Source organism: Sturnira hondurensis, unplaced genomic scaffold (assembly GCF_014824575.4).
Source record: "Sturnira hondurensis isolate 20B ecotype Veracruz unplaced genomic scaffold, ASM1482457v3 Scaffold0014745, whole genome shotgun sequence".
Lineage (NCBI taxonomy): Eukaryota > Metazoa > Chordata > Mammalia > Chiroptera > Phyllostomidae > Sturnira > Sturnira hondurensis.
This window is the reverse complement of record NW_028087376.1, coordinates 2,578,005-2,602,217: the sequence shown is the minus strand read 5'-3', so window position 1 is coordinate 2,602,217 and position 24,213 is coordinate 2,578,005. Positions and strand designations below refer to the sequence as shown.

Sequence of the window (24,213 nt, the reverse complement as noted above, 5' to 3'; positions counted from 1 at the left end):
CTCCTGCTGTTACACTACTATGCATGTTCATAATCGTAGGATGAGATGACCATTTCTATGCAGGAGCTCAGACTCTCTCTCTTCACTCCACCCCTTTCCCACTCACTCTAAAATTCTGATTCCATTCCATCTCTACTTTCCTTAAACACAACTACACCCATCAAGCAGGACTAATTAACGAGCTTTACCAAATCTCCTAAACACATAGAATAACCACCAATTTCACTGTGGTTTCAGCACAATAGGAGAGAAGGATTGAAGAAAAATGAAGCAAAACTTTCCCTCACACCATACATCTCTTACACAGATGGAACCAGTGTCTTACAGGTGAATACAGTCAAAGAACATTACACATGAAAGCTCAATGATACCAAAGTGTGTATGTACTAAATATTACCCATTTGTACAAAAAGTAGTAGGTGAATGCACCAGATTGGGAGCACCTCTCAAAACATCGAATCCGGCCAGAAAAAGTTTCTAGTATACGAAGCTAGATGAAATGATACAGCAATATTATGAATGTGGCCTCTTAAGCCTTCTATTATTAACGGCACCCAGACCCTCCTTTCGACTGTTGGAAAAAGCTTCCTTACCTTCAATGTGCCGGCGCACTGTCCAGACAGCATTGGGGTTACCGGGTAGTTCAGAGACAGCCATTTCCGACACCTGACAGAAGAGGAGATAAACCACAGATCCAGTGAGCATGGAACCAAGCTCTCTGACAATAAGGTCCCAAAGGCAGTGCTCACACTGTATGCTGGATTAAAAGAATGTAACCATCTAGTCAAAAAAAGAACATAAGAACCAAAAAGGCTAGGAGCATTGGCAATATCCATGACAGACTTTAGCAAGAAACGACGAAACAGGCCCTGGCTGGTGTAGCTCAGTAGATTGAGCACAGGCCTGCGAACCAAACAACCGCGGTTCGATTCCCAGACAGGGCACATGCCTGGGTTTGCAGGCCAGTTCCCAACAGGGGATACACAAGAGGCAACCATACATTGATATTTCTCTTCCTTTCTCCTTCCCTTCCCCTCTAAAGATAAATAAATAAATAAATATTTTTAAAAATTTACTCTAGGGGAAAAAAAAAGAAACGACGAACCACCTGGGAAGGTCGTATTGCAGTCAAAACTACATGCATCCTCTGGGTATGCCATGCTTGCATCCTCTCAAAGAGAGCATGTGGAAATGAATGAGACCATCTGAGCTAGCATTCCATTTCTTTCTAGCTCCCCAAAGCCAAGTCTCATCTCTCTTTATGGACCATTTCAAATACTACATCCTTTAGAAAAAAAATCTTTCCTCACCTCTTGGCCAAATGTAATTTCAGCTCCTTAATAGTTAAGGAGTAGTTACATTTATACAATTCTAAAATTATTTTGGCCCTTTGAAGACAACCATGAGTCTGAGGTGGCCTCTGGTGAAAATGAGTTTGACACCCCTGCTCTACACATACTATCCTTGGAATTTTTCTGTACATCCAAAACTGTTCTACAATAAAAAATTTAATATTTCAAATGACCTAGAGATGATAAATTAGACTGCTTTTAATATATTTGTACTTCATAACTACATTTTGTAGAAAGAACTCAAGTATATCATGAAAGACATTACCCTTCTCTTAGTTCGCTAATGCAGTAACAGCAGGAATACCTGACCATGGTACAGGAGAGTCCTGGAAGATTTCATCATCAATAAAATGTACATATCAGATATGCTCCATTCTGTATCAAATGTAGTATCTGATACTGACCCTATTTAACTGAGACCATACTCTAGCCAGACAAGGTTCAAATACACATAAGAAACAAAGGAATATTCAACAATATAACAAGAATTTTTTAATTTTATTTTTCAATTACAGTTTAGTCAGTATTATTTGTATTAGTTTAAGGTGTACAGTGTAAGAAAACAATTCTTTGTAGATTTGGAAAAAAGTGGTAGGAACAGGGGACTAAAGATAATTGTTTTTTTCTTCTTCCCTTGTCCCACCCACTGACTGAAGCAGAACAACTCGACATGCTGCCACTTCCCCCAGACGCGGGGTTTTCACTTTGCCCTTTCCAGATGGCTCTGTGGGTCATTAGCAAAAGGCCCAACAAGTGCTTTTCAAAGGGGTAAAAATAATTCTTAATTGGGTCCTTTATTTCTTATACTGTACACAAAATTTTCTGTAAGTGCATACATGCATTTTTGGAGGAATGCCAGCTTTCACCAGAAGCTCAATAGAAACCATCCAATGAATAACAACTAATCAAGAATTATTGGTCCAAACTGGGTTTGGATCATTAAGAATTTGGTGAACTAATGAATGTTTTTATTTTTAATTTTTTAAAGATTCATTTATTTTTAGAGAGGAGAGAGGAAAACATCAATGTGTGGTTGCCTCTCATGCACCCCCTACTGGGGACCTGGCCTGTGCCCCAGACTGGCCTGCCCTGACTGGGAATCAAATCAGGGACCCTTTGGTTCCCAGGCTGACACCAATCCACTGAGCCACACCAACCAGGGTAAATTAATGAATGTCTTGACAGTCAAAAATTTATTGACACATGCAAAAAGAAATGTCAAATTCCCTGAAAAGCAATATTAATAGCAAACATTTACTGAACAATTATATGCCAGACCTTAAGCTAAGTGCCTTATATGCATTATCTTAGGTAATTCACATTTCAATTATTTAAGGCAGGTGCCATTAGGCCCATTTGTACAGAACTTAAGTTTAGTTAAGCTATTACCTAAAAAGGTTTAGCTATTAACTGGTAGAGCCAGAATTCAAAACCAAGGTCATCTTGGCTGTGTTCCAATAAAAATCTACAAAAACAGGCAATGAAGCCAATAGTTTGCCAACCCCAAGCTCTGAAAGCAAAATGCACAGAAATTTTTTCATTGCTTTCTCCTGGAGCAGTTCATGAAAATGCCCACAGGGGGCACCCTGCACAGCTAGCAAAGGAGGATTTCCTGGGTGGGGTCTGACTCTCAGGCGGAGACTGAGTCCTGCAGTGCATGTCTCTCTTTTTCCCAGGTGGTGACATTAAGTGTTCCCTTTATGTGGCTTATGGACACAGCTTTCTCCAGACCCCTTCAAGTGGTGCATATTCTAAAAACCTTTTCTCTACAATGCCATAACCTTGCTCTAGTCAGTGAATGTTCCTAATGCTGCTCTTTCAACATCTGAATTTTTACGTTTATGAAACATGCAACATTTTTTTTAAAACAGACATGCACATAGATACATGCTTTGCTCTGTGGCTTCCAAGGTTCAAATTTTGAAAAAAAATTAAATCTTAAAAAAAACAAAGCACTTGCTAAAAGTTCAACACTAGCATCAAGATGATAAGGTGTGATTTGAAAAGATAATTTTTTAATGTCCATCATAAAGGGTTCATTAAATAAATTCTGATCCGTCCACTTTAGTGGAAGAGGGGAAAAAAAACTAAGGATGATGTGATTTAAGAGCACATCATCCAGCCAACACAGAGGCGTATATAGACACACTGTGCCTCCTCGCACAACCAAAATAAGGGCAGCAAAAATTCAGAAACAAAAATAACAATCAGAACTGACAGAAAACTGAACTGTATGGAAGTCAGACAGCCAAGGAGCTGAAATAGACACATTCATCCAGACTGGTAGTTGGGGCGGAGTTGGGCAGCTGGGTATAGAGGGGTCCCAGCACAAGAAGCAGTGACACCGGGTGCTCAAGACAGCAGTGAGTGGACCCTGGGTGCCCAGGCAGCAGTTGGAAGACCCCAGGCCTGGGGTGGCAATGGGCAGACCCAGCAAGGGGGCAAGTATGAAGTGAGGCACTGTGCATGCAAGGCGGCTGGCTGACTGGGCAGCAATCCTACATTTTCATAAATATAACTGGGGAGCAAGATGAATCACACAACCCAGGGTGCCAGCACAGGCAAATAAAACCTCAAAACACCGACTGAAAACACCTGTGGGGGTTGACAACAAGGAGAACTCCCAGCCTCACAGGAGAGTTCTTTGGAGAGACCCACAGGGTCCTAGAACGTGAACAAACCGACCCACCCAGGAACCAGCACCAGAAGGGCCCAGTTTGCTTGGGGGAAGAGGAAGAAGGGACTTATCAGAGAGCGGAGCAAGCACCACTGTTCCCTCTCAGACTCCACCCCCATATAAAGCATCACAACCCAGCCACTGGGTTGCCCTGCCCTGGTGAACACCTAAGGCTCCACCCCTCATATATAACAGGCGCAAAAAGACAAAAAAAAAAAAAAAAAGGCTGGAACAGATCAAAGCTCCAGAAATAATACAACTAAGCGACCAAGAGATAGACAATCTATCAGATGCACAGTTCAAAGCACTGGTGATCAGGATGCTCACAGAATTGGTTGAATTTGGTTGCAAATTAGATGAAAAAATGAAGGCTACACTAAGTGAAATAAAGAAAATATACAGGGAAATATAGGAAAAAATAGCGATGGAAAGGATACTAGGACTCAAATCAATGGAATGGATCAGAAGGAAGAAACATCCAATCAGAAAAGAATGAGGAGCCCTGGCTGGTGTAGCTCAGTGGACTGAGCGCAGGCCTGCAAACCACACGATCATGGTTCAATTCCCAGTCAGGGCACATGCCTAGGTTGCAGGCCAGTTCCTCATGAGAGGCAACCATACACTGATATTTCTCTCCCTCTCTCCTTCCCTTCCCTTCTAAGCATAAATAAACAAAATCTTGAAGAAAAAAAAAAGAAAGAAAAGAATGAGGAAACAAGAATTTTAAAAAATGAGGAGAGGATTAGGAACCTCCAGAACATCTTTAAATGTCCCAACGCCTGAATTATAGGGATACCAGAATGGAGAAGAGGAAGAGCAATAAGTGGAAAAGATATGTGAACAAATAATAAAGGAGAACTTCCCCAATCTGGCAAAAGAAATAGACTTCCAGGAAGTCCAGGAAGCTCAGAGAGTCCCAAAGAAGTTGGACACAAGGAGGAACACACCAAGGCACATCATAATTACATTAGCCAAGATTAAAATGAAGGAGAGAATCCTAGAAGCAGCAAGAGATAAGGGGACAGTCACCTACAAAGGAGTACCCATCAGACTGTCAGCAGATTTCTCAGAAAGACCTTACAGGCAAGAAGGGGCCAGAAAGAAGTATTCCAAGTCATGAAGTCCAAAGACCTACATCCATGATTGCTCTATCCAGTAAAGCTTTCATTTTGAATGGAAAGGCAGATAAAGTGCTTCTCAGATAAGGTCAAGTTAAATGAGTTCATCATCACCAAGCCCTTATTATATGAAATGTTAAAGGGACTTATCTAAGAAAAAGAAGATAAAAAAATAAGAACAGTGAAAGGACAGCAAACTCACAGTTATTAACAACCACACCTAAAACAAAAGCAAACTAAGAAAATAGCTAGATCAGGAGCGGAACCACAGAAATGGAGATCACATGGAGGGTTAGCAACAGGGGAGTGGGAGGAGAAGTGGGGGGGAGAAGGTACAGAGAATAAGTAGCACAGACGGTAGGTAGAAAATAGACAGGGAGCAGGGCAAGAATAGTATGGGAAATACAGAATCTAAAGAACTTATGACACGTGGACATAAACTAAAGGGGGGAAAATGGTGGGGGAGGGGGTGTGGAGGGGAATGAAGGGGGGAAATGGGACAACTGTAATAGCATAATCAATAAAACATTTTAAAAAAGAGCACATTGTAATAAGGAATAAATTTATAAGATATAAAAATACATACACAGAATATATAGTAGTTAAAAATGTTAAGAGTATGAAAACTTAATTTTGAAGTTAAGGCTAGTGAGCCTGGAACCAATAGAGATGTTTTTTGCCTTTTATCTCCATTTGCCAATTTTGTGTTTTTTTGGTAAAGATTTAAATTTTTTTTTAAAGAGAGGAGAAAGGAGGAAGAAAGGGAGAAATATGTGGGAGAGAAACATAGATCAGTTGCCTCTCATACGCCCCCGACTAGGAACCTGGCCCACAACCCAGGCATGTGCCCAGACCAGGAATCAAACTGGTGACCTTTCACTGAACCACACCAGCCAGGGCCCCATTTGCCAGTTTTTAAAAAATACACTTGTGCTAACATGTTAAGGAATAGGACATTTAAACTTAAAACTTCATGGAAATAGGTGAGAAAGAAAATATTTTTCTTTCATAGAAACATTAAATTTCTCCTAGATCTCATCAGAGTAAAGCCACAGGCTGTTTGATCAATGCTTCCCTCCAAACTGCAGATGATCTAGAAATTCCAATCTTACCTCAAGTCCATGCCTTAACACTCGCAGAGATGATCGGGGCCCCCTACCACAGGCCACATACAGCTGTGGAGTGTCTTCATTTGCAAGATCAGCTATCTGAAGGAAAATAAAGTAAGTCTACTTGTGCTAAGTTTTCACACTGATCCCTGATTATTGTCAGGGAGCAAACCATGTTTTAGTTTATAAAGCTTATTACATATTGGCTACTGATATTGAGAGTATGAAGGAAAAAGCCTGACTGTTCCCAAAAGCAAACCAGTTGGAAGATGGGTTTTATCAACAAAAGGCTGTACAAGTTAGCAAAGAATTTTTTTCCAGTTAGTGACAGAAGCATTTTATAATCTCCAACTGAAATTTAGCATTTCCTCCCAAATAAAATACAACCTATAATCTTCTCAGTCTCTGTGACTTTCTCACCAGTAAAATCTCACTTATTTAACTCCAAAGTTCATAAATACTTCCAATTACTTCCCTCATTACCACTTTAAAACTGTATTATTAAATCTACTATAACACTGTACATGTGTACAGATGCCCTGTCTACAGATGCTCCCATGACATCACCAACCAACTAATGAGTAACTCTGCACTTGGTCGCCATCCACTGGGGAAGCCACGCTCTCTTGCTGGAATCCTAGACATCTCGCTGCTGGTTTCCAGAACAATTATTTGTTGGTCGACATGTGAAAAGAGGTCAGTCATCTGATTTGCAGTTTCTCAAACAGGACGGTTAACTGAGAACTCTCGGCGGCCTAGGAAGCACTGCACCCCACTCTAACGTGGACGAGCCTGTCAGCTGAGCACGGCCTTCACACGGATCTCTTAATATTTATTTTCTATTGCCCTGAGGACTGACCCTTTCTCAGAAATAAACAAAAGGAGTTAATTTTATAATGATCCATTTTTATCAGGAAGAGTGCTTGAATGCTGATTTGCTTCCCCAGCACCCAACAAGCAAACCGCTCTCCCACTAGAAGTGTGACCAACTCGACAGGGGAGGAGACCCCTAATGGCCACTCAACCCCAGGGAATTCAGGACACAGAGCCCGGCAGAATCCCTGCTCAGCTCAGTGTCAGTGGTAGGGGACACAATCCCCATCCAGAGTCACCTCAGGTTCCTCCTGGAGGATGTGACTAAAAAGTGCCTGTTCCTGACTAATCCCAGGTATCTCTGGGGAATTTTGAGGAGGAAATAAGTGTTAAAAATGAGATAAATGTAGGTTTTCATACACTCCACTAAAAAGGTAGATTTAAGAATGCTATGAAGTACCTGAGCCCGTACACTAAAAAGAAAAATACAACACACATTTGTTGTGTGTGTGTGTGTGTGCTTATAGATGCAGAGACAATGCCTGGAGGCAATCACAAGTTGTCAATAGCAGCAGCCTCAGTGGAGTGGGGGTTGAAATGATTGGGGATAAGACTTTTACTTTTAACCTACTATTATATGGTTTGAATTTTTATACTGAACATGAGTTTTTATAATTAAACAAACAAGCTCAAGAATTTATATAATGGTTTTTAGTCCCCCAACTTCTACCTTAAGCTGCTTATCTTTACAATTCTGGTGATTCCAAAGACATGCTGACAAACCTGATGCTTGGACTAAACCTTAATTCAACTGGAATTGAAACTCTAAATTCATTCAGATTCAAAAACAACTGGCTGGCACTGTTCACTGTGGAGGCGACTGGAAAGACTCACCTGGCAAAACAAAATGGGAGAGAGGCTGTCCAACTCATCAACAAGCACGAGGTTTTTGAGTGGTCTTGGCTGAAAGAAGAATGTGTCTCCTTCTTCCAGAGGCATGGCAGATGAAAACTCAGGTTCTTCATCATCATCTCCAAGATGTGCAATTTGATATAAGTAACTGGAGAGAAGCAAACAAGACTTTTTGGTTAAAAGTATTTTCTGTCTGAATATACTGTTTGACATCAACATTAACGCTCATGAAAGTACTTTATAAATATCTAATCCAAATTACAACATGCATTTCTGAGTCAGGATTAGTAGTTTGAAATCTCTGCTTACCTGAGTTTTCTCTTTCTTAAATAGAAAAGGGATGAAAAAAAATTAAGACTACTGTATTCAAACCAGTACAATGAAGAACCTCAGCATCACAGTGCTTATAAACACTGGGCTTCCACTAGACCACTCTGGAGCACCACCACCCTGGCCCTGCACAGCTGATCCACAGAGGGCATAGGCTGGTGGTAAGTGGTCACAGCCAATCCTTGCAGCTGACTGGCCTGAGTAAATCCCTCTCACTGATCTGCCAACAGCAACCAAGGCTCTCAATTGGAAGTGGAGGGTGTACTCAACTCACACAAAGAGCGCACCTTGACTACCCAGCTTGGGTTAAAGGGGAGGCTGTGCCACTGGGCCCTACAGGACACCTTCTACATTGAGCCACACTACCAAGACACAAAGTCATAGGAGCTCCACCTAATACACAGAAACAAACACAGGGAGGCTGCCAAAATGAGGAGACAAAGAACATGGCCCAAATGAAAGACCAGATCAAAACTCCAAAAAAAAGACCTAAACAAATGGAGATAAGCCATCTGCCAGATGCAGAGTTCAAAACACTTGTTTTAAAGATGCTCAAGGAACTTAGTGAGGACCTCAACAACATAAAAAACCCAGTCATAAAAGAAGAATACACTAATTGAAATAAGGAAATTTACAGGAAAACAACAGTAGAGTGGATGAAGCTGAAAATCAAAGCAATGATTTGGAACATACGAAAGCAAAAACCAGAAAACAGAATTTTTAAAAAATGCGGATAGTGTAATCAACCTGTAGGACAACTTTAAACAATCTAACATTTGCTTCAAGGGAGGCCAAAAGAGAGAGAGCAAGAAATTGGAAATCTATTTGAAAAAATGAGAAAAAAAACCCCACTTCCCTAATTTGGTGAAATAAATAGTCATGCAAGTACAGGAAGCACAGAGTTCGAAACAAGATGATGCAAAGAAGCCTGCTTCTAGACACATCATAATTAGAATGCCAGAGGTTAAAGATAAAAAGATGGGAAGGGGTGTGTGGAGAATGGGTTGAAGGGGTGAGAGGATTAAGAATTAAAAATAGGTAGTTACAGAATAGCCAGGGGGATGTAAAGTACAGTACAGGAAATGGAGTAGCTAAAGAACTTACCCACATGACTGGTGGACATGAACAATGATGGGGGGGATTGCCTGAGGGAGTGGGAGGTGCTGGGAGGAGGAGGGCAAAGGGGGAAAAATCAGGACAATTCTAACAGCATAATCAATAAAATATAATTTAAAAATAATATAGAACACCAAACTACTGGTCATATTTATTCTTTAAGTAATATGCCAGCCCTTAAGTACAGAGCACTTTGAACAATATCCAATACAGCTTCGTAGAAGCAAACTGACTAAATATACAAGATACTCAATAAACCTCAGCATTTAACACTTTTGGTAAACACATCACAGTCTATGCTAAACTATGAAAAAGCAAAAAGGGTTATTATCCTAGAACAATTTACAAAAAGCACTGAGAAGACAACAGACACATAAAAAATACGAACTCCTTATTCAGGCAAGATGCCTATGTGCAGATGATAGAGACCACCTATCAAAGGTACTTTTAGTGTCTAATAAATGAAGAATATGGGCTATCATCAAGATCACAGGAAAGGCTGCTTTGGCTGAATCCCACTGTAAACAATTTCTGAGATTAAAGTGTTGTGCTTAAAAGCAGAGACTCTGGAACCAGGTTGTCTGGGTTTGACTCTGATTTAGTTGTGCGACAAAGTTTCTTAAATTCTCTGTAATCTGGTTCTCTAAACTATAAATGGGATATATGTATAATGGTACCGTATCACTGGGGATCTATGCATTAATATTTGTAAAGTGCTTAAAACAGTGCTTGGAATTTAGCAAACGGTAAATTAGTGTTTGACTGATAAATAGGTCATTGTACAGATTAAATGAGCTAACACCACAGCATGTTTCTACTGCAGCACAATGAGTAACTTCTCACAAAAATCAAACCCGTCTCACTCATCAGGATCCCATCTGTATGCAGTAGTCTGTCCTTCTACTCTGTCCTAAGAACTTCTACCCCGTGGGAGGTTGCCTGACACAGAGTTCACGGCCCCAGGGGAGCCTTGACCCCGAGAGAGAGGAGCTGGTGATGTTAACCTTCAGACAGGCAATCTGAGAGGCACTCTGCTTCATGCTCAACAGGTCCTCCTGGAAGTGAGTCCCCACGGCCCACAGCAGGAACCTCAATAACACATTCTCGTACTGTGTTACGTTTTTTCTTCTCTTTAGATTTGTACAAGCAACGTGCTTTGTGGAACATCTGTTTAATACTAAGGAGTTCAATATTTATCCAATAAAATATCCTGCAAAAAGCTCAGAAGATAACTTCTAAAGCTGTGCAGCCACCCACAGGTATAGATCAAAGTCCCCGAAGTAGAAATTAATCAAGAGAAAAAATGTAAAAGGGAAAGGCAAAACTTTTGTTTTAAAGAAACTAAAACATTTGTAAAAATCTTTACCCAAAGATATGTTTATTGATTTGAGAGAGAGAGAAGAGCGGAGCACAGAAACACTGATGTGAGAAACATCCATCAGGTGCCTCCTGTACCCACGCCAACCCCAGGAGTTGAATGAACCCACAACCTAGGTATACGCCCTGACCAGGACCCAAACCTGCAACCTTTCGGTGTACATATGGGACGACACTGCAACCACCTGAACCAATCAGCCGGGGTAAAACATTCTTTAAAAAGCTCCCTGGCCTTGCAGCCGCTCTCCCTCTTGCAACTGTTACCTTAACCAGGGTGAACTAAAGTAATAAAAGGGTTACTCACTGGTTTCCAAATTCTGATGCTACAAAAAGGAAGCCTGTTTTAAGTACACACATTGCAGCAGCAACAGGCACAGTATCAAAATACTTGAGCCGAATCTCAGTAACCTGGAATGAAAAGAAAAAAAAATTCCAGTGTGTAGGCATAAAGCAAAGCTAGGCCATGGACGCATTAAGCAGAGTAACAAATAAAATACCACATTTGGTCTTTACCCGCCTCTGAACTGGGTCTGCTTACCATATCTTCATCTGTCTCCAAAGTGATCTTAAAGATATCACCCTGCTCAGTTTGGGCCAAAAAGAAGAACATCGATTTTGTCTTATGGGTGGCAGAGCAGACAAAAATCATTCCTCTTTCAGGATCATCCAGGTCATTCTAGAAAAATCAAATATACAACCAACATCTTAGAAAGGAGCGCTTACACTGGAATTTGGCACCTGTCCAACAAGGGCCACACAAGCTACCCCGGCCTCTGGCGCCTGGAGCCCCTCTGTATAAGCTTTGATCTAGAGCACCCTGCTAGCCATGGAAATAAAAACCTAAGAATTCTGGTCTGCTATGAATGTAACAAAGCCTGGGTTCCAGAAAACAGTACCATAATTCCACTCTATAGCCTAATCAGGTCAGTAAGGCAAAAACTATCTCCAGAAAAAAATGTCAGAAAGGGGACACAAACTTAAAACCTGATCATTTCAGGCTGTGGATAAAACTCGTCCACAGCCCCAACACTACCTCCCAAACCTACCTCCCAAACCAACCATTATCAGCCCTATGCTGCATCAACTTCCTTGATTCCTAACAGGCATTTCCGTGGCTAAGATTTTTGGATTTTTTGTCTTCAACATTTTGTATTTCTCTCTTTGAACAAGCTTTTCAAGGGCAAAACATGTTTTAAACTTCTTTGTAGCCCCAAAGCCAAGTATGATGCCTGGCTGTTAGATGTTCAATAAATGCCATATCAACCAAACTAAATTACTTTCTACCCGTTACCAAGAATTTAATTTGCTAAATTTCTCCTCAGGTTTTCTAAAACTGATGGAATCATACACACCAGGTACTACAAAAAGTAACTCCTAAAAAGTTTAATTCCAGGACCTATAAATCAATATTAAGAGACCTAATCTGAGGCTGAGAGGAGAGATGCAGGAAGCCAATCGGAACAAGATGTGTTGGTAACTACTGAAGCTGTGCAGACAGAGGCTAATTATATTTCACTTTTGTGTATGCTTAACCATTTCCATAGTAAACTGTTAAAATTAAAAACAATAAAACACCATTTCCAACCATCCAAATAGTAGCTAATTAAGGGGGAAACCACTGGCTAAAGAGATGTTGAAGAAAAGTTTCAAACGTTTCATTTTTTTTTAAAGATTTTATTTATTTATCTTTAGAGGTGAAGGGAAGGAGAGAAGGAGAGAAGTATCAATGTATGGTTGCTTCTCGTGAGTCTCCTGCCAGGAACTGGCCTGCAACCCAGGCATGTGCCCTGACTGGGAATCGAACCGCGATCGTGTGGTTCGCAGGCCCGCGCTCAATCCACTGAGCTACACCAGCCAGGGCTCAAATGTTTCATTTACACAGTTTCACAGTTCACCACTAGATTCTCACAATGAAGAGCAGAGCCACCCCAATGTAACAAAACGATTTAGCATCACCAATAAATAAACATCGTGTACCCCTAACATGATCTAGTGGGAAATATGTATCACTACCTCCATAACAGTTCTATCAAAACTATTAACCTGGATATTGTCACAAGGAAGATTATGGGACAGAGTATAAGAAAACTAGCCCAGCCTTTAAAAAAATGTCAGCTAACGTAAGACCAAAACAAACCAAAATGACAAGAAAATATTCTCAACTAAAGGATACTAAAAGTAGATTATAAAGAAATTTTGGGGAACAATGAGAAATTAAAATATAAATAAAATAATTGCATTACCCAAACTGGTAAGTTTTATGGGCATGATATTGGTAGTTGGGTTATATACAAAAGTGTCCTCATTCTTAGGAGCCAAGATCTTAGATTCTCAAAGTGTCACGATGCCTACAACTTATTTTCAAATGGTCTGGCCTCAAAAAGTTTATACACATTCATGCGCGCGCGCACACACACACACACACACACACAAACACACTGTAAGAAAAGGGGAAATGCTGTAAAATATTAGTAATTGGTAAATCAATGTGAAAGGCACACTGAAATCCACTGTCCTAGTGTTTCAAAATTTCCTGTATGTTGGAGTGGGGGGAAAAAGAAACAGAATGGAACAAGCGTGTCCAACCCACAGCCCAAGGGCTGCAGGAGGCCCAGGACGGTGATGAATGCCACCCAATACAAAATTGTAAATTTACTTAAAATATCATGAGTTCTTCTGTGATTACATGTCACGATATATTTAACATGTGGCCCAGAGACGCCAAAATGTTGAACACCCCTGATTGAAAGATAATTTATCCCCAACAAATATGCCTGGCTTCTTCAAACTAGAAACCTCCAGGAATTTTAAATTGATTGTGTCCACAAGTTCCTCTGAAATGGAAATTGTGCTAGTTTTTAATCCCCTTTCCCCGGAAATTTATTTTGTTTTTACTAACATTGTACCAGCTTTATTAAAGATAACATTTACAAAAAAACTAAAACTTGATAACAAATAAACTAAGCGATTACACACACTGTGATTACAAAAACTAAGTTCATTTCACAAACACAAATATCTCTTATAGCAAACAAAGACCTTACTCGTCTCCTGGGAATTGGACAGCGGATATCCGGTTGGTCACCGAAGTTTTTGTAGGTGATATAGTTTTCAGAGCAGATTAGCACTCCACTTGGACCATCTGACCCACCCGGAACTGTCAATGAAAATAAAACTTAGCAATGATTTGACATAACCATGAATTGCAATTTAGCTTTCAATTCTTTCTTTCCTTAGCACAACCTGATGAAGATACAGTATGCCTAAAGCTGAGAAACAATTCAAGTGCTGCTTTTCCCTGAAAGTTATGCTAGACAACAAAAGGGTGCCAGTCTGGGTGATCAGCCTGTCCAGATATCTGATAATAAATCTAAATTTTTAGCTCCAAATCTAGAACTCAGTTCTCAGCTTCAGAACTATAATCCAATCACATGGATATTCCACCATGTGATTGGATTCTAGCACCTTCAAAATGCAATGTGTTCACAACCTCAAGTTCCTTCCCAAACCTATCTACCTCCTGGATTCCGTACCTTGGACAATACCACCAATAAAAAGACCAAGCCCAATCTCTCCCCTCACAAAGCCCTATTTATTCTACCTCATCAGCAGCATGCATGTTATCAATCTCTGAATTTAGTGAAATAGCCTTCCTGACCAGTCTCAATATCCCTTATTCCATTAGCTAAAATTTAAGCAAGTACAGGCATACTTCATTTTATTGCACTTTGCAGATACTGCGTTTTCAACAACATAAAGCAATACCCTCCCCGCAAAAAGATTACAACTTGTCAGAAGGCTCAGATGATGGTCATTTTGTAACAATAAAGGTTTTTTTTGAGCAATAAAGTATTTTTTAATTATGTACACTGCTTAGACATGCCATGCACTTAGTAAACTAAAATATAGTATAAACAAGACTTTTGTATGTACGGAAAAAATACATTTATATGACTCACTTTATTGCTTATCTGCTTTATTGCAGTGGTCTGGGCCTGACCCTGCACTATCTCTGAGGTATACCTTCAGAGATAACCTATAATCTACAGGTTTATATAATCTATAGGTATATCTGGTTATATAACCTATAACCAGAGATAACCTATAATCTTCAGGTTATTACTCCCCTGCTTAGAACCCTTCATTAGCTACCACTCCACCACTTCCTCTACCCCAGACTTCAGCATAACGATCCAATCACAATGAGCTTTCAGTTCTTTGAATGAATTCTGTTCTTTCTTTCGTTCGGGCCTTTCCTGTGCTATTTCCTTTGTCCATAACAGAAAATCCTCCTTCACCCCCACAACACCTCGCTAATTACTAACTAGTCCTCAGATCTCAGCTTACAGAACACTTCTCCAAAGTTTCTCCAACAAATTCCTTTCTTTTCCGTGGGTAAGAGACCCCTTCTCTGCACTGACACAGCACTTGGCAAATGACATTTTTTGTGTTATTTATACATATTCACCACTAACTTCAATCTTGCAATAAAGGAAGACAGCGTATCTAATTTTTCACAACTATAGTCCCCGGACCCAGTAGACTGACATTGCACATACTGACTGTAGAGACTCAAGAAACATTTGTTGAAAGACTAAAGCCTTCCTCATAAATGAAAAGTATGGTAGTATGTCCAAGGTTCTTCTGCATAATACAGTATTCCTAAGATTCAATGCTCAAAGACAAATGCTGTCATATTCTCCAAAATCCTCTATCAACAGACGTATTTCATGTCAGACATCAATCCCAGTACAAATGGCTCAGAACAGAAAGGACTGATTACTGTCTTCCCCAAGTCTGCCAAAATTCAGATGACCACAAATACAGCTGTCCTCATTTAGTGTTTTAATTTAATGAATTAAACTGATGCTGATTTTCTAATGATAAACATTTCTGAGCTCCTACAAAAATCTTACTTAGCTTTGATGCATTTTAAATGCTGTTGTGCCCTGACTGGTGTGGCTCAGTTGGTTGAGCATCATCCTGCAAATCAAAAGGTCACTGGTTCAATCCCCAGCCAGGGCACATGCCTGGGTTGCAGGTTCAGTACCTGGTAGGTGTGTATACGAGCAGCAACCAACCAATATCTCCTTTCACATCCATGTTTCTCTCCTTTACTTTCTCCCTCCCTGCTCTCCTCTCTAAAAATATTCTTTAAAATTTTTTTTAAAAAACCACTGTTCAATTTGATTTGATAAACTTATCAATTTTTGTATCTATAATCACATGTATACTTTTGTAAACAGGTAAACTTTTATTACTTTCCTTCCCCAGTTTTGACACTGAAGTTATAATAAGTTCATAAAGTGGTACATTAGTTTTAATTCTTTTTCTAGTCTCTGGAGAAATTTAAAGTCCCTGAAAATGCTGGACCTTAAGTCTTTTGGAGGAAAGAGATTTTTGACTACTATTCCGATTTCTTAGGTCTACATAGGCTCTTAATTTCCTCTTGGATCAAGTAAGTTTTCAAAAGCATTTCTAATTCATCTAAGTTTTTAAATTTAGTTTATCTTGCTGGGTTTGTCTTTTCAAAAACCTAGGTTTTGATTTTCTCAATGAGAATTAAAGACTAACTACAGTCAAAATATCAGTGACCAACAGCGATTAATATACCAAGTTGAGCCCTGGCTGGTGTGGCTCAGTGGACTGAGTGCTTGCCAGTACACTGAAAATTCACTGGTTTGATTCCCAGTCAGAGCACATGGTTAGGTTGTGGGCCAGGTTCCCAAATGGGAGCGTGCGAATCAATGTATCTCATGCACATTTATGTTTCTCTCCCTCTTTCTCTCTCCCTACTCCTCTCTCTAAAAATAATTAAATACTTATTAAATAAATAAACCCTAGCCAAATACTCTCATTCTTTCTTCTCTGCCCCCATTAGAAGGTAAGTTAACCATCACATGAACTTCTAACCTCGACAAAATACAGAAAAGGTACTCAGGTTTACTATAAACAAATTAGCTTCCAGGCCCTATTAAGTACACCCTCCCAAGTTCGGGCATAAAATAAACCAGACAAAATGGTACAGAGCAAATCTGAGTGAAATGTACCTGTAATAAGGAAATTGCCATGTTCCTCCAAAGGTTCACTGTATTTTCGCACCACATGATTTAAACCAAGGTCTAATTCATAGAAAGTAAGCGTCTGCTGGGTATTAGCTGCTGCTTCCCCTGTTGGGTCGTTGTCTGCTTCCTACAGAGTAGTACAATGGCACAAAGACTAATCAGTAGCATAAAAATCAAACTTTTAGAACTGGAAAGGACATCAAGATTCATCCACTTTACAAATGAAGCAGCAGAGGTCCACAGACGCCAAATGGTTTGCCAAAGTTCACACTACTAGGTGATGTTAAAGCTAGAATGAGAACCCAGGTCTCCTACTTCTGGAATCAAGGTTCTCTCATCTTTTCCTTCCACTCAAGGAAAAGAATGGTATGCTCCACCTTTTATCTCCCTGTGAAAAAAATATCCTAAATACAGTTTTACCTCCTTTATTTACCTCAGGCAGCTTTTCTCAATAAATACCCTGTTTCCACAGGGAGATTGTTTAAATTAGATAAAAGTACTATTATATAGTCAGATAAGCTCTGAAACTAAAATTCCAAATTTTAGTAAGGCACTTAGAATATGGAAAAGACTTGTTAGCAGCACATATGTGAGATTCAAACAACGAAGAAAATAACCTTAGGAAAGCTCTGAGATAGACTAGAAAAGTAAAAAGGTGAGAAAGAAACAGACACCCCCCCCATATACTCCCCATTACCTCGTAATCCATTTCTAGACAAGCAAACATCGGATTTTCAAATCCCACGTCTACACCGACCACATGGTATACTAAAGTGTTTGCTTTGTGGGCCTCCAGGGGAGATGAGATGGTAAGCCGGGCAGCAGCATCTCTGTTCAAGATATACACCAATTTCTGCTTCTCAATGGCACCTGAGTTGAAGAAGGCAAAACACACAAGATTTCTAGACAATGAATAGAGGGGCTTAAAGAGCAACTAGATTCTCATCACAATTGTTTTTGAAAACCGTTAAGAACCAGCCCAAACTCTACAAGTATATTTAGATTTTCTTTCTATCATTAAAATAGACAACAGCATCATTTCACCCACTCTTTCCTGGAAAGATCACACTATCTCAATAACTTCAAAATTTTTTAGTGTGCCCTAGATTTAATGATACTGGGAAACTAAACAGTAATTCATAAAATTGCCAGCTTTCTTTCAATTACATCTAGTGATTTTGTGACTGGTCAAAGAGGGCTGCCCTCTAGAGGCCTGATCAGATACACAAAATTTTCTTCAAGAGCTTTGTCAGAGAAGAGACATGAATGTGAATCATCACTTCAGGCTGATGAAAGCAACCACATTGTCTAACAACCTAAAATTATCCCATTGCAATCTTTTTGCTTAAAGAAACAGAAAAAAATCTACTTCCAAGTAGACAAGAAGTAGATAATATATGTTAAGACTTTCCATTGTTTTAAAAGGAAAAACAACTTTAATAATCTATACGTTCCAAACTTTACCCAGTCATGATTTGTTAGCACACTTCCCAGATCATAGTATTATTACCCTAAACTGAGCATCTACAATAGTCAGAGAAGCACTCACTAATCATAACCGCACGCCCTTTGGGGTCCACAGCTAGGAACTGGCCGGGAACAATACGGCGGCATCCACTCTTGCCAAAGGTTTCCTGGTGAATTTTCTCAAACATATTCTTAGATGGCTGGTATTCCAGGATAACAATTCGACCCGAATCACTGCCAACCACAATGTAGTCTTTGGTGCCACCTGTCAGCCTAAAGGCCATGAGAGACCGAATAACACCAAATACTTCCACAGTTAGCAGAGTGTGTACTTTGCCAGTATTGGGATCCGGGCGAAGGAGCTCCAAGATCTTCCCACGAGAAACAACAATTTCCTGTTGTTTGGTTCCTAGATTACCAAAAAACAAAGATTATGAGAAATCAGAACTAATCCAAAAAGTAACCTGGATAAGTCATTCCACTAAAAGACAGAGGTAATTAAATGGGTTGGGGGCTCATTATTTTAAGGTAATTTATTCTATTTGAAAAGGCACTGAACTAAAATGATCTAACAAAAATGGTATCAAATAAGTTTTTAAAAAACTGGCTATACACCCTGGCTGATATGACTCAATGGACTGAGTGCTGGCCTGTGAACCAGGGGGTCACGGGTTTGATTCCCAGTCAGGGCACGTGTCTGGGTTGAGGGACATGTCAGGTTCCCAGCTGGGGATGTGAGAGAGGCAACCACACACTGATGTTTATCTTGTTCTCTCCCCTCATTCCCCTCTAAAAATGAATAAATAAATCTTTTTTAGATATTGGTTATACAAGTTACTTTCTTAGAAACTTTTTATTTTGCCAACATTTGCCATCAGTCTATTAATTGGGTATTGTCCATAAATAGTATTAATGCATGCTTAGTGTCATAAGATTAAAAATCTCCAAGGGTTCTTCCTAATCTATTTTTAAGGCTATTGTTGTTAAGAAATCATATTAACATTTTGTGCAGTTTGATGGAGTGTCTCAAAGAACTTTTAAAGCTATTTGAAATACACTGTTTATTTCTAAACTGACACCTGAAAAAATTTACTTGCTTTCAACTGTGAACTTGCTTTCAAAAGTTCAACTGCAATTGATACCTCCAAATGCATAATAATCAACTTGTCCCCATCTACGTAATTCTACCTGAGTAAGTTGTCATCAACTTTAAAATAAATGTTTAAAACAATTAAGTTTCTCCCTGCTCCAAATCCCACTCTGATCTCAACTAGCCTGCCATCAATATTACTATCATTTTCTTTGCCACCTAGGTTGGAAACTCACACCCTTCACTCTCTGTTTTACCCCTACTGTCCAGTCTTCACTGTCTTAATGGTTTCCTACCCTACCTTATATTCCACTCTCACCCATCTCAACCCAGGCTAATTTGCTCAATGCCACCACTTACCAGGCCACCTTATTTTTCAAAGGTCATTTGGGTATTAGATAAAACCAACTGCTCCAAAGTGCTTTGGAAACTTTATAAAGCATTATAGAAATTAGTGTTCTCTAATGATTAAAATTCTTCTGTAAGTTTCAATTTTTTTATTTTGAAAAATATGAAGCATAAAACCAGTAATATTAAAAATGTTATATTCAGCCCTGACCCATGTGGTCTTTGGTGCCACCTGTCAGCCTTGAACCTATCAACCCATGTGGTTGAGCAACGTCCTGCAAAGTGAAGGGTCACTGGTTCAATTCCCAGTCAGGGCACATGCCTAAGCTGCCAGTTCAGTCCCCGGTCAGGGTGCATACAAGGAGCAACCGATAGATGTTTCTCTCTCTCATCAATTTTTCTCTCCCTTTTTCCCTCCCTGCCCCTCTCTCTAAAAGTAAATAATAAAATCTTTTTTTAAAGTTATATTCAGCCCTGGCTGGTGTAGCTCAGTGGATTGAGCGTGGGCCTGCGAACCAGACTATCGCGGTTCGATTCCCAGTCAGGGCACATGCTTGGGTTGCAGGCCAGTTTCCGGCAGGGGCCAGTTCCCTGCAGGGGATGCACGAGAAGCAACCATACATTGATGTTTCCTTCCTCTCTCCTTCCCTTCCCCTCTAAAGATAAATAAAAAAAATAAAAAATAAAGTTATATTCAGAAAAGATAGTAACTGGACAACTTACCAGAGAAGTTGCCATGAATGGCGAAGCTGATACCCGTGGCTCGCTGCAAGGTCAAATTGTACAGGAACATTGTGGCAACACTAAGCCACCCACCACTCCACAATCCAAGCACTGATTATACCAAATCAAAGCAAGCTAAGAACACATAAAAGCAGAAAAATATCATATGGAAAACTGTTGTTCAAATAGACACTTCTGTATAGGAATTTCTAGCTTAAGGCAGCAGAAACAGAGTAAGGCCTTTGAGGTATAACACGTTTAGAGTGACTTCTACATGCCAGGCACCACATACATTTTGGCTCTAATCTAACAAGAAACCTACAGCTAATACTAAAACTCGCTTTATAAATGAGGAAATTAAGGCTAAAAAATTAAATCATGTGTCTGAGGTCACAACAGCAGGTGGTAAAAATGCTGGGAGCTAGGATCTGGACCATTAATGCAACACCGTATTTGCTTTGACATGTAAGCTAAGTAGGTCTACTTGTACTTGTATTTGCATAGGCTATGTGTTCCCAAGGTTCAGAATTCAAAGGCAAAGCAAAAAACTCTATCTATCCGGTCCTTCCAGATATTTTCCATCTGGACAAGCAAAAATGTACAATACTGTATTTTATCTCCCTTTTGAAAAGTAAAGGTTAGATCCTATGCATTGTATACTCACATTATACTGCAATTTATTTTTTTATTTTGTCTAGCTTGGAGATAGCAATAAAGGGCTTTCTCATTTTTATTTTATACCCACAGAGCACTCCACTAAATGAATATATCAGAATTCATTTTGCCAACACTCTACTGATGAACATTTGGGTTGTTCCCAACCTCTTTATTATGAACCCTGCTGCAAAGAAAATCACTCATATATAGGTCATGCATACATGCATGACTATAGCTCTATAATTCATAAAAGTGTAATTACGGATTAAGGGGTTCATACAACTGAAATTCTGATAAGTAGTTCCAACTTACCTTTCAAAGAAACTCATCAACTTACACCCCCAACAATGTAAGAGTCCCTATTTCACCACAACCAGACCTCTGCTCTTCTAACAGATAAAAATTGATAACTTGGTATAGTTCTCATTTGCATCTCTTCCACACTTGATCTTAGCCAAAAGGCCAAAAAGTGATCATTTGCATCTCTTCTGTAGCTCTGTATCTGAATGATTAGAATTTAAAATTTATACCTACTCACCATTAAAAATGAAAACAAAACTGAATTCCTGCCACTTCAGAAAGCCCCCAAAAAGAGTAGTCACAGAAAATGGTTCTTTTCATCATAAAAGGACTTAAGACCACAAACTTTCCTAAAAGAATTACCCCAAACTACACCTATATATAGTTACTGCTGGGAAATAAACTGAGATATTTTACCTCAATTATTTAGAGATGAAAGCAAGAGAACCCGAAAAATCCAAGCAATCGCTGTGTGATTAACATACAAATTTGGTTTTAAGTCAAGAAAAGTAAATGTTCTATACATAATAATCATTTCTGGGCAGGATGAAGGAGAAAAAGACCAATCTTCTAGGTTGGAAATGGATATGAACCTTCCTGCTTGAAACTAAGGAACATGTTTAATGTTCTTCTTGGATGACAGGGAAAGAGGAGGTCTGAGGTGAAACAAAGGAGAGAGGGAAATGACCTACAAGAGAAAACACACATAGAGAGGGTTTAGACACCGGGAAAGGTCCATGGAAAGCTGTGCTCAGCTCCAAGTCGGGGCGGGGGGGGGCTGGGCAAAAACAGAGTGTGTTGTAACTGTTCTCAATCAAAAAACATAACACTGAAACATCTATACCCTGACATCTTGCTCTGGTTTAAAATTTCAAACATAATTTCAAAGTTGCAGGTATCAACAATACAATCTATAATGAAACCCCTTATCCTGTTGTTAACCTGATCCATGTTGTAAGATTAACTATTGAGCTAGGCAGAGTCCATACAGTTCTTTTCCCATAAAAGACACATTTTTCATTTTCACCAGTAACTTTATGGATTAAGATGTCTGGAGTAGTGTTGGCTGCCTCCTGCTTTTAGCTTCTAGTGGTGGAGGCCAGGGGTGCTGCTAAACATCTTCCAGTACATTAGACAGCCCCAAAGCAAAGAATTATTTGGCCAAAATATCAATAGTACAAGAAACTTGCAAACCACTTTTGACACGTGATTAGTCACAGCACCTTCACACACTGTACAAATCTTTTTGCATTTCTACCTTTAACATAATAAAGCATAGCACACAAAATGTTGTATATTTCTCATCTTCAATATTAAAATACCTGCACAAAAATTCAGATTGTTTTTTTAATGCATACTGATATGACAGCTGTCCTAATACCATCTAACAAAACTGTTTCGAATGAAGTTAAAGACAACTAAGTATTACAAGAGCCATCTTACAGAAAAAACATATCGGACTTTTTGGGCAACCTAATATATTAATATATCAAAGGTAAAAAATGTGGGGGGTTGTTTGCTTTATAAAGGCAGAGGAAACAAACCACTGGCCACTTGTAAATGCCAGAAAAACTCTCTCCAGACTTTCATTCTTTATAGCTGAAGAACTCAGCCTACTTTTAAGTTCTTTTCCTAACTGACGCCATCCATTCCCATCCTTGGAATTCATTTCCCCCAAACCTGGCTGGATCCAAATTCTCCAGGTATTCTTTTATCTTGGGGAGTGGAGGAAGATACATTCCAGATCAGCCTAGGACTACAAGAACTATGCACCGGGAACCATCAACTGCCAAAACCTAGTAAATTTTGTCTCTTCCCCATCTCTCTCCCCTGTGACTACTATAAAAATAGCCTGGGATTGTTCACCCCCGCCATTCCTCCTCCTGTGCCAAATGAAGATAATCTCACTTAAACTCTGCGAAGTCCTCAAGGCAGTATTGCCCATTTTGCAAATGATAAAACTGAAAAGGAGAAAAACTAACATAACGCAAACTCAAAACAGGGTCTTAGCTTCAAAGACTTTCCGTTATTTACGCTTTTAACACGCTGCGGGTTTGTTTTTTTTAACCTTCGCGTCCGTGTGTTGTTCGCTATCTCCAAACCTCCCCCAGGTCCGTAGAGGCGCCAGGGCCTAAAAACTAGGCAGTCCCTAAAGGCTTTTTTAAAAGACAGGTCTCCTTCCCACCTTGCAGGCAGAAAACAGGGAATAATTCCTGGTACCCGTTTTCACTCCCCAAACGTCCTCGTCGACCCCTTCGTTTCTTAGCCAGACCTCTCGGGCCTAGGTTGCTTCAGAGACCCCGCCAGCAAAGACCCCTTGCTCACTCCTATATGGCCGTTCTACGCCACTACAGGCCGGGGGAAATCGGAAGGTCCGCTTGTTTACCCTGCAGCCAGGAGGATGGTGTAGATATCCAACGGATGCAGAGATCATGCAAGGTCTAAAGCACCGCCAACCCCAAACCGCAGGTATTAGCCATCAGATCGCAAGATGGGGACTTTCCGGTTGGCGCGCGGCGAAAAAGGCCCCAACCGGCGCCCAAAGAGTGTATATAAAATTTTTTAATGTGTCAGTCTTACCGCCACCTCGCACTGGAAATTATTTAAACATACCTAATGATCGTCACTTTTTCTACAAGACCAGGAAATGAGTAGACTTTTTAAAGTAGATATTTAAAAATTTAGTTCATCTGGCACTTTCGTGGGCAGCCCTACAGGCCCGCATGCCACCGAGGAGGGGGCCTCACGGGGCCGGAAAC

General features: G+C 39.9%; 1 protein-coding gene and 3 non-coding genes across 5 annotated transcripts in view; all 4 read right to left on the bottom strand.

Moving 5' to 3' along the window:
- Positions 1-23,962, bottom strand: part of SF3B3 (splicing factor 3b subunit 3) — a 44,640-nt gene extending 20,678 nt beyond the window's left edge. The window contains exons 1-11 of one of the 2 annotated variants that reach the window (XM_037063667.1): positions 23,841-23,962; positions 20,498-20,632; positions 18,419-18,745; positions 17,567-17,739; positions 16,855-16,996; positions 13,849-13,961; positions 11,343-11,480; positions 11,109-11,212; positions 7,964-8,129; positions 6,260-6,355; positions 594-666 (exon numbers count right to left, since the gene is read on the bottom strand). In XM_037063667.1, the coding sequence (XP_036919562.1) occupies positions 594-666; positions 6,260-6,355; positions 7,964-8,129; positions 11,109-11,212; positions 11,343-11,480; positions 13,849-13,961; positions 16,855-16,996; positions 17,567-17,739; positions 18,419-18,745; positions 20,498-20,567 (1,402 nt within the window). In that variant the 5' untranslated portion in view covers positions 20,568-20,632; positions 23,841-23,962. Of the gene's footprint in view, positions 1-593; positions 667-6,259; positions 6,356-7,963; positions 8,130-11,108; positions 11,213-11,342; positions 11,481-13,848; positions 13,962-16,854; positions 16,997-17,566; positions 17,740-18,418; positions 18,746-20,497; positions 20,633-23,639; positions 23,821-23,840 lie in introns of those variants that run through there. The other variant, XM_037063668.1, reaches the window with a different exon arrangement.
- Positions 1,985-2,121, bottom strand: LOC118999286 (small nucleolar RNA SNORA21). The gene has a single exon (XR_005069075.1). It is a non-coding gene; the product is annotated as a small nucleolar RNA SNORA21 (small nucleolar RNA).
- LOC118999292 (small nucleolar RNA SNORD111) lies at positions 11,716-11,805 on the bottom strand. Its single transcript, XR_005069081.1, has one exon. It is a non-coding gene; the product is annotated as a small nucleolar RNA SNORD111 (small nucleolar RNA).
- On the bottom strand, positions 18,079-18,158 carry LOC118999291 (small nucleolar RNA SNORD111). Its single transcript, XR_005069080.1, has one exon. It is a non-coding gene; the product is annotated as a small nucleolar RNA SNORD111 (small nucleolar RNA).
- Positions 23,963-24,213: the final 251 nt, after the last annotated feature.